Source organism: Alligator sinensis, unplaced genomic scaffold, assembly GCF_000455745.1.
Source record: "Alligator sinensis unplaced genomic scaffold, ASM45574v1 scaffold567_1, whole genome shotgun sequence".
Lineage (NCBI taxonomy): Eukaryota > Metazoa > Chordata > Crocodylia > Alligatoridae > Alligator > Alligator sinensis.
In genome coordinates this window covers 313,387-329,201 of record NW_005842049.1, presented here as the reverse complement: position 1 = coordinate 329,201, position 15,815 = coordinate 313,387, and the positions used below count along the sequence as shown (strand labels likewise).

At 42.2% G+C, this 15,815-nt stretch overlaps 1 protein-coding gene across 1 annotated transcript in view; it reads right to left on the bottom strand.

Moving 5' to 3' along the window:
• The window catches only part of SEMA3A (semaphorin 3A), a 231,570-nt gene extending 216,151 nt beyond the window's left edge, over positions 1-15,419 (bottom strand). Inside the window, exon 1 of the mRNA XM_006022863.2 lies at positions 15,311-15,419. Coding sequence (XP_006022925.2) covers positions 15,311-15,419 — 109 coding nt within the window. The remainder of the gene's footprint in view (positions 1-15,310) is intronic.
• Between the last annotated feature and the right edge of the window lie 396 nt (positions 15,420-15,815).

Genomic DNA, 15,815 nt, shown 5'->3' with positions numbered 1-15,815 from the left:
GGGATTATTTTTGTGAGTAATTGTTAATTACTGCATATAAGATCTTGATAATCTGGTTCTCCCACATTAAAACAATTCTGTGTACATTCAGATATACAAAGAAGCTAACTGAACCACTCAATTTAGTACATTAATGTGCTTTCATGACATTTTTTTTTAAATTGTCATAGTTTTTAACCACTCCTGGTGATTATTTCGAAAGGGAAGTTTTCTTTAAAATCCAAAAGTATGACCGTTTGGTGTGGTTTAAGTGTCTGACAACCAGAAACGAGTATACATTTCCTAGACTAAAACCTATATCTCACCTTCTTCTCATGTAATTTACATACAATTGATCACTTCCATATGTCTGGCATAAGGTAAAATAGTTTGTGCGCGTAGTAATGGAGGTGAACCTACAGTGAAATAAAATTCTGCTTTTGTCATATTTCTTCATGCTGATAGAGAACTTTTTTTTAAAGAATTTCAGCTCTCTATAATATCCTTTCAAAGTCCCTTAGTGCCAAATTTCAGCCTGGAAATGTTTTTAACAAATACAACCAGCATTGCTCAGTCCAGTCTCCAGTACCTTCACACCCATGTAAATTAAAAATACCAAAGGGCTGATTCCCTTTCCACCACTACTACACCCCAGTAGGTTTATTCACTTTTATAGAGTTACTCCTGATTTAGACCAAAATACTGGACAAGAGACACTTATTCTAAGGAAAAATGACACTTGTGAGGCTCAGCACAAATTCAGTTGAAGGTAAATACAAAAGTTTCAATGACTTCCCTTGGAGGAGGAATGAATCAATTGTGTCTGTCTCTAATGATTTGCCTCTTTACTAACTGTGATTCTGGATTTAGCTTTAACGCTAGCTAAAGCTGCACAGAACCCAGACAATCAGTGGGCTGAAGAGAGACCTTGGGCTGGCTAACATCTAGTTAGGTCCTGTAAACTGGCAGTGCAAAAAAGAGGTTTATTGAATACTGCCAGATGTGTGTTAATTTTCTTCTGTCAGTTGAGTGTTCCTTAGCTTTCTTGCATTACATTTCATGTTTCATTACAGAACAAAATCATATTAATAAAATGTTTAATGTCACAGGAAGGGGTTGGAGTAAGCACAGAATAAAACCAAAGCAGCCATATCCTTGCTTAGTTCACTGTATATAATGCACATTAAAGGCATTTAGAACATATGCACTTCCATTTCTATTTTCATAGCCAATCCCTGCTTTAAGGAACAGGTGCTTTCCTACTTCATTTAGGAGTGAAGCAAGTGTAATGAAGAGATTCAGATAAACACAGTTTTGATTTTATCTTGAAAATTAATCCTCACCGCTAGTCTTAAACATAAGCAAACTAAGGCTCTGATCCAGCATACCCTTAGGTAACATTAATAGTCATAAAAAATAATAAAAATAATAAATATTTACAAAGGGCCATTTCTTGACACTAAAATTTCCCTTACTGTGGACAAATTGGAGGAAGTCCAGCAGAGGCCAACAAAAATGGTGAGGGGGCTAGGGGACTTATGAGGAAAGACTGAGGGAACTGGGCTTATTTAGTCTAGAGAAGAGGAGACTGAGAGGGGACTTACTAGCAGTTTTCAACTACCTGAAGGGTGGTTTGAAAGAGGATGGAGCTGGACTGTTTTCAGTGGTGACAGATGACAGATGAAGAAAAAATGGTATTAAGTTGCAGCAAGTGAAGTTTAGGTTAGATATTAGGAAGAATTTTTCTCACTAGGAGGGCAGTAAAATACTGGAACAGGTTACCCAGAGAGGTGGTGGAAGCTCCATCCTTGGAGGTTTTCAAAACCCAGCTAGACAAAGCTTTGGCTAGGATGATGTAGTTGCGGATGGTCCTGCTTTGAGCAGGGGGTTGGACTAGATGACCTCCTGAGGTCCCTTCCAACCCTAACTTCCTATAATCCTGTGATTTAGCATGTATATTAAGAGCAAAATGAAGAAAGATGCCCCCAAATTTTCTTTATAAGCTAGGTATAGACAGTCAATAAGCCCAAGGCTGAATCAAATCAGTCCTTGCAGGTTAGTCTAAACTGCACAGATTAAATTGAAACAGAAGTGAACAGACATTTTATTAAGGAAATGCAGCCATGTGCCTGCAGTGGCTTAGTCCAGAAGCCGGGGGAGCTAGAGCACAGCTCTCTGGCTGGGTGTTCACTTCCTCTTCCTGCTGCCCCTGAAAGTCTCTAGATTTGCAATCCAGAATTACAGCAGCAGGATTCTGCAGGATTGTTCATCACTTCCTCTTCCTGCTTCCAGGTGCCTCTGGGATTTGTAGTCCACAGTTGAAGCCAGCACTAAGTTTGAGCAGGAGAAGTGGTGCTTAAGTCCCCTTCCTGTCCCTGGACCCCAGTCAGGTTTTGTCTGGGGGGAGAGGAAGGAGGCAGTCTCCCTCCCTTGCCCCTGCCCCTATAGACTGGGCTGCATCCCCAGCCAGGCTTGCCCCCCCACCCCATCAGCCAGCCCTCACTGGTCCAGCTAGGGAGCTGAGGAGTGGGGCCAACCCTGCTCTCTTGAGCAGACAGCACAGCCCAGTGCAGCCCATGGCTGGAAAGCATGCTGAGATGCTGGAGGGACTGTGATTTAATTTCAACCAGGAAAGGGGCTGGGACAGAAGTTTCATGAACAGGTTTGACCCAAATCAGTTAAGCCTGATACTACATTCAACCAGGTTTATCTTCAACCAGTTTCTGCCATTTTGAAACTGGTTTATGTGCACTGAGCTTCAGTTCTGTTATTGGTTTAAACCAGTTTCTGATCACTTAAACCCATTTATGTGTAACTTCTGTCCCTAGCTACAGGGTCCTTGTCTACATTAGCTGAAATGTCCAGATCATCAGTGGGATAATGGCTACAAACTTACCATGCACTGCTCTCAAACATGTTTCACTCCTCCACACTGGCTGTTTCTCAAGTGAGAAGCAACATAGCTGTATTTGTGTGGCACTCTGGACAGGTTAATTAACACTGTTAAGTGATAGAGCCATGTACCCTACTGCTATTCTAGTTAGCTTGCCCCTTTTGCCACTCAGATGTGGTTACATTGCATCTGATTCAGAAAGTAGCCTGTGTGGCTAGATTGTAGCTTTGAGGGTCCTGGGCAGGTAAGTTTACAGTCTAGACACGATCCATGATTCAATCATTCTGGCTATAGGGGTTGGGCAACCAAGTACTTTACTGTAGGTATCTTACTATAAACATCAACAGATTTTTGTATGGTGGCCATTAGTTGGTCTGCAGATCAATGTAACTTAGTGTACATGCACATGTTACACTTAGATCAACCTAAATACAGTTAGGTCAATTTAAGTGTTGATCTATACATGCATTTGGGGAGGTTAGGTCAGGCAGCAAATAACAAATGTCTGTCCTGATCTCACTCAGTTCAACTGAGGAAGAGTGAACTAAGTTAAATCAGGAGCAGGTTAGTCTGATCTACCAAATTCCTGTACATATTTAGAGCATAGTCCCAGGTCTGGGAAAGCCCAGCTGTTTGCCCCATCACTGTAGCTATGCTTTTCCTACTTTCCCTATCTGACTGGGTTACTTTTAGCCCCCCAACTTCCCACCCAGGTAGCCAGCTTCCCTGTGGACCCACCAACCACCCCCATCGACCTACCAACCCCTCTACCCATGGACCCACTAAACCCTCTGATCCTGCTCACCCTCCCCCTAACCCTGATGTACTTCGATCAGGTTCTCAATGGGGTTCCTAGCAACAGTGAATGTGTGCACATGCTGGACCCAATCTACCATCTTGAGGTAAGCCACATGACTGTAGATCAGGTACAACAATCATCTGGGTTAAGTACAGGCAGTTAAAAAAACTTGAGGCTGAATTGATTCAATCTTTGCAGGTTAGTCTAAGCTGCATAAATTGAACCAATCAGTGTAGTGACCCAGACCAGAAGCTGGGGGGCGCTAGAGCATACCTCCCAGCTTGACTGGGGCAGACAGCTTGATCAAGGTTAGCCTGCCCATACTTGGGGGGGGGGGGGGGAGTTGTGGGGAAGGTGCAATGCATTCTGGGATGCTTGGGGACTGAGAGTTACCTTGAATCTGGAGGGGATCTGGGACAGAATTTCAATTAACTGATTTAACCTAAATCAGTGAAGTCTAAGTGGTTTATTTGCACTGAACTTCTGTTGCATTATAGATCTGAACCAGTTTCTAATCATTTATACTGTTTTTTGTGCAATTTCTGTCCCTAGTTTTGCACATACCCTTAATTTGTCACTAAGATACAACTCTGTGGGCAACTTTATGCATGCTCTGAGGGGGATGGGGTGCAGGGGGACTTTAATTGGAGTGGCTCTGAGAGCTGCTCTAATTAAAGTGCCCACAGCATCACGTGTATTCAGCATCCCATACTTCAAAATGGCCACGGGATGGTTTAACTAAATTTTGTTCGTCAAGCTTTAATTAAAGCACCCCTACTATCATTCTAAAGTGCAGGGATGCTGAATATACAAGACACAGAGGCTGCTGGAGTGCACACCACTTGATTCATCAAATCTCCTCCAACACACTGTCCCCACATGTCTACAGGCACCCCATACGAATAAGTATGGCAAGTCTATGGCAAATATGGGTATAAACAGTTCCTTATGTCATTAGTTACCATTCTATGGGTGAGGCAACTGAGGTACAAGACTAGAAGAAACAAAAAGGTGCAGTAACTAGGGATGTAAGACCCTAAAATTATGAAGACTATGATACCATTTTCTGCTCCCCCATGCTGTTCCCTTGCAGTGTAGGAAACTGCTGAATGTGAAGTTTCTGGGGCCGCAGATGTGTCTGCAGTGCCACATACCACACGGCCATGCTCATCTGGACATAGCCATGAGGTTCAATAAGGGACACGTGCAAAATCCTGTACTTAGGACGGAACAATCCCATACACTGGTGCAGGGTGGGGGCTGACTGACTGGGCAGCAAATCTGCAGAAAAGGACCTGAGGATTACAGTGGACAATACGTTCAATATGAGGCAAGTGTTCCTTTGTTGCCAAGAAGGCTAGTGGCATATTGGGCTGCATTAGTAGTAGGTCACCAGCAAATCAAGGGAGCTGATTATTCTCCTCAATTTTGGGGGGACTGGTAAAGCCACACCTGGAATCCTGCATCTTGTTTTAGGCTCCCTACTACAGAAAGGATGTAGACACATTGGAGAGTCCAGCGGAGGGCAATGGAAATAGTTAGGGGACTGGGGCATATCACTTCTGAGGAGAGGCTGAGGGAGCTGGTTGTATTTAGTCTGAAGAAAAGAAGACTGGGGCAATTTAATAGGAGCCTTCAACTACCTGAAGTGGGGTAGTGGTGGCAGATGATAGAACAAGGAGCAACGGCCTCAAGTTGCAACAAAGGAAGTTTAGGTTAGATATTCGGAAAAAATACTCTCATAAGGAAGGGACTAAAGCACTGTAACCGGTTTCTCAGAGACCTTATAGAATCTCCATCCTTGGAGGTTTTTAAGACACAGCCAGACAAAGCCTTGGCTGGGATGATCTGGTTGGGGGTGGTCGTGCTTTGAGCAGCCGGTTGGACTAGATGTGACCTCCTGATGTCCCTTCCAACCCTCATTTTCAATGATTCTATGATTCTTTAGCAAGTCACACAATCATTCCTGGTCTCACTTCACTGAGCTAAGCAGAAATTATGGTAATTCCCTACTTCACAAGATCGTTGTAAATTTAAGACATTAAAGACTGTGGAGGCTCAGATGTTATGATAATTGGTGTTAAAGAATTATGATAAACAAAATATCAAGCAGTAGTCAATGGTACAGAAGGGACTTAAAGTTTAAGAATCCCATGGTCAAGTCAATGGGCTACACTGTCTTGAATATAATGTTAAAAGCATTGCCAAATAAAAACATAGCAAAAGCTGAAAGGGAAATAGATTTTTATAGTATTTACAATTTAGTATTTCATTCTGAAGGTAAAGAACAATAAAAAATGTATTACATGTACTTTAGCTTCATCACATGCCTTTCAAACAGGGCAAATATTTTTCTTTAAAATTTAACAAATCCAAGAATTATTGGTTGTGTAGTACCAAGCACAATAAGGACCAGATCTACTTTCCCTAGAGGTCCTACAGCAATATATATGATGCTGATGTTGATGCTGCAGAATGGGGTTTGCAACAAAGAGGTACAGGTGGGAAACTGCCTATTTGAAAGCACACTCCCATACAAACCTAGCAGAGTCAGCCAGAAAACTGTGATGGAGATGGAAACATCAATCAATGCCCTGATATAGCAAATCAACTAATCATGCACTTACTAGGTACTTCTAGCTACTTCAAGGGAAGAGTTCTGCACAGATAAGGAAAACCATTCCCAAACCAGTGTTAGTTAGTGGTTCATAACGTTGTAGTTTGCTTTCTCCATTACTCTTTTAGAACTGATGTGTGTACAGGATGCATATTCTTCTACTTCCATATGGCTGAAAACCCATCCTCTAGGTGAGGAAAGAATGCAGCTTTAAATCCCCTAAATCAAGCTCACAAAGACTGTGGAGGTCCTTTCTCCATATCATGAAGGCGTTTCAATAGTAGCCAGACAATTGGCAACTCTGCCGGGACAAGCGTAGTTACGTGACCGATCAGGGAATTTGTTGATGCAGAGTGATCTGGTCTCTAGGGGTTAGCTGAGACTTGCAGTAAGGTAGAGCTGTGTGGTAATTGTGACTAGAGTTGTAAGTGTTGTGCAGGAGATATTGTTTGTTACTGCTGACCAAGAGACTTTCTTGGCGTAGGTCAGGCAGAGTAGTGGACACAGTTGCATGCTGTGGTCTGCTTGGGATTAAGTAAGAACCTCCTGTTGTGTTTGCAGTAGGAAGCTAGAGAGCAGAGAAAGTCATCTCTCTGCTGGAAAGACTGTGAATGAACAGGGTCCTTTGAGGCTAGGGTCCTTGGGAATAGTTACAGTCTTCTTTGGAGAGAGGATCAGAGCAGTTTTGTGTGTTTTCTGTGGAGTTTGTAAAGTGTAGGTTGCCAAGATAAGACCACAGGATCATAGTTTCTACACAATTAGAAAAGAAGGGAGGGGAAAGAGCTTTCTTTTTCCTGTGTCTGCCAGTTAGCTATAAAGCACAAAACCCTTCAAACTCCCACCCCCACTCTTCCCCTCCCCACACCCTCCTCTACTCCATTTCTCAGATTGTTCTCTGGAAGTCCTAAGTTTCCACAAAAATATTTACAAAGAAAGGGTATTTTATTTGACTGCTTAGTTCCACATTTTCTATAACATTCAGCTGGAAAGATAAGCAAGCAGCTCAACCAATGCCAAACAATTCTGAAGCATTAAAAGAATGGCAAAAACTCTTGACTGTTTAATAACTGTCAGTATTCTGCCAGTGAACCAAGCAAGGGATGGAACTTGGAGATGACATATAATAGGGTGCTGCCCGGGCATTTCAGAGACTGCTGCAGATGATTCTAGCTGAGAGAGGAAGTGTAGCATTGAAAAGAATCCATCAGAGCTGCAGTTTTATCATTTGGAATATTTAGAATTAATCTGAAATCAAAGTCAATGCAAAATGGGAGCAATTTTGCTGAAGCCAATGAAGCCACTTTGGGATAAGTGAGAGAAGTACAAATCTAAGGAGATTCATCTCTATGCTTATGGGAAGCCACGTAATACAAAACGGGGTCATGAAACTTTTTAAAACTAAAAGTAATATGTGTCTTCTGCAGTAAGGGCTTTGCGTAAGTCTTAGATAAATGACACCAAATTACATTTACAACCAACATATTAATGCTCTGAGACTAGTAAGAAAGGCTCTGCAGCCATAGCCAGTCAACAGTGGGTATTGCTGGGTTTGGAAGAGCTTGTTTATGAAATGAAGGTAGATACAAAATGGGTGAATTGCAAAATAATGAAGAAATGATTGGGCTTACTAGTATTCTACATTTAATGTTGTGGGCTAGATTCTGGTTTTGGTAACTTTGATACAAATTTAGACCAACTCTACTGACCTCAGCAAAGTTACTTTGGACTCAGGAAAGTACTTAGGTGCATACTCTTAATCAGTGATACTTTCCCAGGTACTTGGGTTTTTTTTCCCAAACACAGATGCTTTTCCAAACTGGGGCCTTGGATGAATATAGCTGAAACCAGAATCTGGCCCTATATAAATACCTGACTATCTAATTGCATCACAATGTACTATGCAAATTTTGTAGTATTTTTGTCGGAAGCATATCATACTTTTATGAGGCTAACACATTAGTTCTTGCTATTGCAATACATATGTGATGACCTTGCCAAACACTATCTATAACTATATTACAGGGACTAATGCTGTAAATAAAAACAACTCTCTCTCAGACATGAGAGATTAAAACCAGAAACAAGTGTACTATAAAACATGATATTACAAGGTTGCAAGTGCTTTATGGTGCAGACTGTGCTATCTCAAGGCTTCTAATAATAAAAGTAGTATTATTACTATACTATTACTATAATACCATTATTAATATCAACTAGTACTAATAAAAAGAAGCCTAGAATTTTGATTGCCAACAAGAGGCAACAAATCTAAACATGACACCAAATCCTTGGGGTTTACTGAGTTGAGAGAGAGAGAAATATTTTCTCTACGGAGTTCTTAGGAGGCAGTCTACAACACTGTGCAGTTAAGTCAAAGCAATATGCTGGTCCTTATCGGATTGGAGTTTATTGCTTCCTGGGCGCCACACATGCATGTGCACCCAAAAGTGCAGCACACTGAGAGAAGCCCCGGCTGGCAGGGGGCCAGGATGCCAGCCTCCCAACCCACAGCTGCTCCGACCCAGTTCAACGTCCTGCAGAGGGGCTGGCTGGGGCACAAGGGTGATCCAGTGTGGGGCTAACCGGCAGGCAGCCCCCATACTGAAGCACCCTTGTGCCCCAGCCAGCCCCTCTAGCATCTACATGTGCATTGCTATGGAATAAAAAACTCCACAGCAGGACAGCACTTGTGTAAACTTCTGCCTAATAGCACTGCATGTGTAAATGCGAGAGTTTTACTGCAAAGCTAATTAGTCAACTCTACAGTGACTGTCTCCTGGAGGCACACCCCATTACAATCTAATGTCCTCAATAGAGGAGGCACCTCCCTCTTTCTGGTTCTTACATTGGGACACTGTGGCACCCTGATATTGAGGAAAAAAATAGGAAAAGACTAGCAAATTTCCTATTGCCATAGGAAAGCTCACCATTCAGAGCCATTAATATGAGACTAGCTAACCCAAGGTGCACTTTATATCAGGCCCCTATGATTGTTCAGTGCATATGTGACTATTCCAGAAGGAATAGCTGTAGCGGAAGAAATTCCCTGCATTGCTAGCAAGCCACAAAACAACATTCACAAGCAACCTTAAAGAAGCAGCACCCAAGATGCATTATAGAGCCTACTCTAAACTGCTAACCTCAAGCTGCTGTTGTCCACTCTGCTCAGGAGATTAAAAATAAGCATGAAAGTAAAATGTCACAGCTCTTGACACCACTTACAAGGATTTGTTTTCAACTCAGATACTTAGGCACCGCCTCAGGTGAAGAGCCTATTTTGCTTCAAACTGCAGTGAGGTCAAGTCAGGCTTCAGCTGATACGGGAACTGTTCAGAATATCAGAGTGGCTTTGCGTTATTCTTAGTGCTTCCATTGCAATGTTTCAGGTATGAGCATGGGGGAAAGAAAGAGCCTGCAGCCCAGAAGAGATGAATGGAAAGAAGGCTGTATGTTGAAACAGCAATCATTGTAAGGATGTAGCCAAACCAAAACCACAGCACAAGGATCACAGTATGAAAACGCATTAAACAAGACCTGAAAAAACACATTTTTTTCTAAGTTAAAAAGGGGAGTCTTTTACTGAGTACATCTCCAACATAATTCAATAGATATGTATTCTGTGCATACACACAAAATAATGGATTGACATTTATAGCTCATTTGCATGATTTTAAGCTGTGTTTCATCATGTTTTATAGTAGAATCATGCACTTAAATGTGCCCCAAGAACACAGGAATGCAGTGAAGTCTTGGTCATGCAAAACTTTAAGTATATGCATAGGCTTTAAAGCATGTGTGCAGAACTATGAGATTCAATGGGACTCTTAAATTCTTTGTGGGATCAGGGTTGTAAGCATAAATTTAATAATGTACATTAAATACACTATAGTACTGTACAGGATGGGGAAGTCTGCAGTACCTATTTGATGGATGAACAGAATATTGTTTCCCTTGCTATCACTCCAGCACCTTTTATGAACAATTTGCTCACTTAAAACTGTATAGCAGAAACATCTTCACATAGATAGCAAACTACTAAAACAGGGAAGTTTCGTAATCCAGAAACTACACTTGCTCCCCTAGAATTTAATCAGAGACCTGAAGAAACAAAAATATATTCTCTCCTGCCTCATTCCAGTTATTCTGCATTGCTCAGGCCCTAACTGGCCAGCTGAAAATTCCCACATACAGGCAATTTCTCTACTGCTAAAAAAGCACTTTAACCAGTTTTTCTATCGCTTTCTTCACTCCTCAGCACAGAGGTCATGTCAGATGCAGTAAGGTGTGTCAGACTGGGCCTGTATTCTGTTTCTCGACTGGCATGTGGTCTCTTGGGGACCATACTGAGCTAGTGTTAGCAAGATCAATATTCTAACATACGCCAGGAACACAGGCTGGGAAATCAGACAATCTTCTGACTGTATCTTATGCCCTGACTACCTCTCAGCCCCAACTCCTGTGTTGGATGAATTTTGACACCAAAGAGGGCCTGCACCATAGATCCTCTGCAATGTAGAGAGGAAAGTATCTCACGTCATTGCCCATGTTCATGAAGTTCACCTGATTTTATCACTGGCTCCTCCTTCCACATTTTGAGTCCCTCCTCAGTGAGTATGAAGGCAGAAATTTTCAATGAAAGAGGATATATGTGCATTTTAAATTTAAGTTGGAGATCATTTAAATACCAAGTACAGTGGGGTCTCATTAACAATTGACAAGTAAGTATTATACATTTTCTCACAGGTATTCAGTTCTGTTCACTTTGTACCATTTGCTTCTAAAGCACTAGCTCAAATCCTGGACACATCAAATCAATGGGACTTTCCTCACTTATTTTGTTGGTGCCTGAACATCACCCATCTCGACCGATACACTTGCAGAGAAAAATAAATTTGTAAATTGACTGTGTGCAGAATCTGGGGGCAGCTCCTGTTTTCATTGCAACTTTAAGGAAAATATTTCTTAGCATGGCTTGAATCAGAGCCAGGGAGTAGTACAACTGAATCTGCATGCAATCCTTTTCCAGTCACTTATTCTCAAGTAATATGCATCCAATTGAGCAACAATAACAAAAAAGAACCACACATGTACTCTTACAAAACATACTTACAGCATTCAGTAATTTTCAATAAACAAATGGGATGAGACAGATGGATTTGAGAAACTTTGGGTTCATAAGATGTACTCATGTGGAGACATAAATCAAAGTTGCCTTGGGAAAAGATTTGTGAACCAAAGCATCTTAATGGAAATCCTTTCTATTTTTTAAAGGTTATTGTAGCGAGATGTATCATTTGTTTATGCTGTCGGTTCATTGGATTAGGTAAAGAGAAGGACAAAATAAAAAGAGGAACGAAAGAAAAGAGAAATCCATCTGGAGTGAAGACTATATTTATTGTTTTAAACTTTGTACTCACAACTTGATCACCATCATACTGAGAACTCTGTGTACTATAGATGCTTTCTGACAGAACCTACAACCTAATGACAATATGCAGCCCATTACACTGAAACCTGAGTCATTGGGATTTTTTAAAAAAACCCTTTAAGCACATGTTGTGTCCTTAGAGTTTAACAGTCACTTTTTCAAAGGATTTATCTGCATCTTTCTTGGCATCATGGTAATTACTTTTCTTTCTGTTATTTTTAAGATGCAGGCTTGAAAGACACAAAAGGAGGTGTGCTGGAGGTACGGAGGATCAGCTCAACCTGAAGCAAACTTAAGCTGTTGTTTTTTCTAGTTAGGAGCAAAACCTATTCCCTCCAATGACTTCAGGTCAGGCCCTTGGGTCATGTTCAAACTCTCTCACTGAAACAGGAAAATAATTGTTATTTGGGCAAGATCCTTTCCAGTTTATGAACTAAACCGAAAATACCTGCAAGTGTTTGAGATTTAGTGACTGAGACCATGACACTACAGAAGCCAATGGGTGTTTTGAACAATGATTTCAAATGGATCAGGATTCCACCTGTTTTCCCAATGTCCGCCTTCTGAATAAGTGGCCAACATCCATTGAATACTAGCCAACATCCACCATCTCACCAACAAATCTTTTCTGCAGTAAATCTGGTATTTCCTTCTACAAGTGACCTGATTTATGACACTATATACATTCTCTTTCTCTTCTTGTCCTGAATGTGTCTTGTAGGATGTGTCTACTCTACCGCAGGAATAAGTGGCAGGAAGTTAAGAGAAAGTAAGAATGAAAGTTCACTGAAACCTATCCCGCAACCTGAGAAATGACAGAGCTAATAGTGGCCCTTTGAAAACAAGTGACCATAGGAAATTAAGGTTGGCAGGGATTTAACCCTTCATGATTCACTTTGGAAAATTTTAAAGCCAATGCCTGCAAGTTTTAACTATGTTTGACATCTAATTAGTCAGCAAAAACAGGAAGCTAAAATAAATCCTTATTTTCCTTTAAGCACTAAACATTGACAATAGCTAGGAGGTGTTTTCCTGGGCAAAAAGCAAGTGTTCATGAGAAGACAAAAATGTACTGACAGACAGCAAAAAATAACACAAGAAAAATTGCTTGACACGTTCTTTTAGTCCTGTGTGTTGTCTCCCCCTTGTTTATTTTACTAAATTACCAGCCTTTTTGTGCCCAAATTTAACTGTTAGGTAATTGGAAGAGAGGGCTTTTCCTTCCTTAATTGTAGTTTTAATACAGATTAGTCCCAATGGCAATAAAGTGGCCTTTAGTATCTTCACATGAGGTCCACATTGATATGTAATGTGTTCATTCATTCATTGCCACAGGACATATTTTCAAAAAGCAGAGCATTTAAAGCAGAACACATATCAAATGCTGTACTTATTCACAGCATAGCGCATTAGGCGGTTAATTGGTCGCCTGAAAAATGCCAGATAAAGTGTAGTTCCTCTGATTTACAATAAGGATATACTTAAGCTTCAGTCCTATGAGATGCTGACCCCTAGCCTTGCTCTAGCAAAGCTTTTAGCACAGGCTTAACTTTAAGCATGCGAGTAGTCCATTTAACTTAATGAGGCTACTCATATGCTTCAAGGGAAACATTCAGGAATGTTTTTATGGTCCAGGGCTAATGTACTTAACACCTTATTTTTCACCTGCTTAAAAGTTAAGCATGTGCTTAAATCCTAGGCTAGATTGGAATCAGGGTGCCAGCATTTGGCACTTTCTTTTATCTATAGCTTCCTTAATCAGCAATACACAGGGCAAAACTTCTGAAAGGGGGAAATAATGAACAATTTTAAACACTTCAAAGTTTTGGATTTTTTTAAAACAAATGTTAAATTAAGCCCCTATATGCTAAACTGAGTTTCAGGATGATTGTTCAAGTTTGAAAGCAATTAAAATGGTATTTGATGGGTTTTGTAATAGGATGCATGCCTGTGATAGACCTGCTCTTCAGACAGAATTATTTTTAAGTAACTACTTGTACTTAAATTTTAAAAAGGTTTATGAAAACTGAATCCAAATATTTCAAGAGCCTTCAAGTCTTCTTGTCATACATAAACTTTGTACAGTCACATACAAGCACATCTATTTATTTCATAATTAAGTTAGATTATTCAATTAGATGACATGAAAGTTTTACAGGCATTTAATTGTCTCATCTGAAGGGTGAAAATGACATCTGTCCTATGGCACTTCAGTGATTTCTCTTCACAATTTTGTCACCAAATAGATTCTCCCTCTTATGAAAAATATATATTTGTACTGGCAGGAGACAGACTGACATGACACAGTAGACAGAGATTGACATTTGTGACTAGACACCCCCCACACACTTTTTACCACTGCAGCTCTGTACTGTACTTCACATTTGACACAGACGCTGCTTCCCTGTCCCCCTACCACAATAATCTGGGAATGATGAGAATTCAACCCTGAGAGAGGAAAAACACCTTGTAGCAATAACAATATGCAACTCCAAGGGGTTCCTCTTCTATGTCATGTGTGTACTCTCCTGCTCTCCCAAATATGTTTCTCTCTACTGAACATTTACAGTAACTATATTCCTAAAGGACAGTTGCAACTCCTGGATCTCCTAATACCCACATCTGACTGAAATTAAGCACTGACAGTGGCACTGTGTGGGCTGGGAGACATGTACCAAGGTAGGGGGGATTTCACAGCTACCTGGCCTCAAGAACAGCCTCTCTCTCTCTCCTTGTCACTGAGACACATTCAGGACTACAAACCTGATACAGGTTTGAGTTAAAAACCAAAACAAATCCCATTGCATTTAACCCCCTTTTACACACATTCAGGACTACAAACATGATACAGGTTTGAGTTAAAAAAACCCAAATCCCACTGCATTTAACCCCCGCTTACACACATTCAGGACTGCAAACATGATACAGGTTTGAGTTAAAAAGAAACACAAATCCCATTGCATTTAACCTCCCCCCTCCCCAACCCATTCAGGACTACACACATGATACAGGTTTGGGTTAAAAACCCAAACAAATCCCATTGCATTTAACCCCTCCCTTGTCACCGAGACACATTCAAGACTACAAACACTATACAGGTTTGGGTTTAAAAAAAACAAAACAAATCCCATTGCATTTAAACCCCCCTCATCCACGACTCTCCCTCAGGGGTGTTTGTACCCGAAAAGGACCATTTTCCCAACTCGTCTCATGAAAGGCATCATATTTACCCCAAGCCCCTTGTCTGCCTACCCCCCTTCCCCATCCCCCGTGGAGCATTTCTTCTCCAGGCTGCTTTCTGGAGCTCATCTGCTCCGTTCAGCTCCGACTTTCTTGGCAGAGCCGCCCCCCCCCAATCTGCTGCTGATGTTTGGCATCGGATTGTCAGCTTGGGACGAGCTGCATATTCATGATGGGGAATTAACCATCTCCTGCCTCGGAGGCGCGGGGAGCTGGCGCAGGGGCAGGGGCAGTGCCGGCGGGGAGCTGCCCGCGCCCGCAGCCGGGACCAAGTCGTCTTTGTCTGCGGGGCAAGCGCACGCACGGCCCGGAGGCATTTGCAACCGCGGAGGGAAGGAGGAGACGGAGACTTACCTTTGTAGGATAATTTCAGGCGCGGCACGTTGTTCCTCCCAGGCTGGCAGGCGGCGAGGAGCAGCCCCGCGAGCAGCAGCAGCAGCGCCGCCCCGCCGAGCCGGCCCATGCTGCGGGGTCCCGCGGGCTCCGAGCTCCGGCCGACCTGGAACCGGAGGGAACAGGTGATTCAGGGCAGACACGCCGAGCAGTCAGCACCTCCTGGCTCGGATAGGAAAAAAAAAAAATAAAACCCAACCAAAAACACCTCCCTCTCCTCCTCCTCCTCCTCCTCCGGCAGGATCAGGGAAACTTCCACCCGGGGGCCGCCTGCGGCCGGGGGCCCCGCCAAAACAGCCAGGCAAGGCAGCGGGTCGGCTGGGGGGAGCAGGAGCCGCGGTGGAGCCGGGTCCGGGCTTTCCCCGCACAGGTCTCGCTGACAATGGGAGAGCAGGCAAGCAGCACCCACTCCCCTTCCCCTGCTGTCACACCACACATGCAAAAAACATCTCGGCAGCGCCTAGAG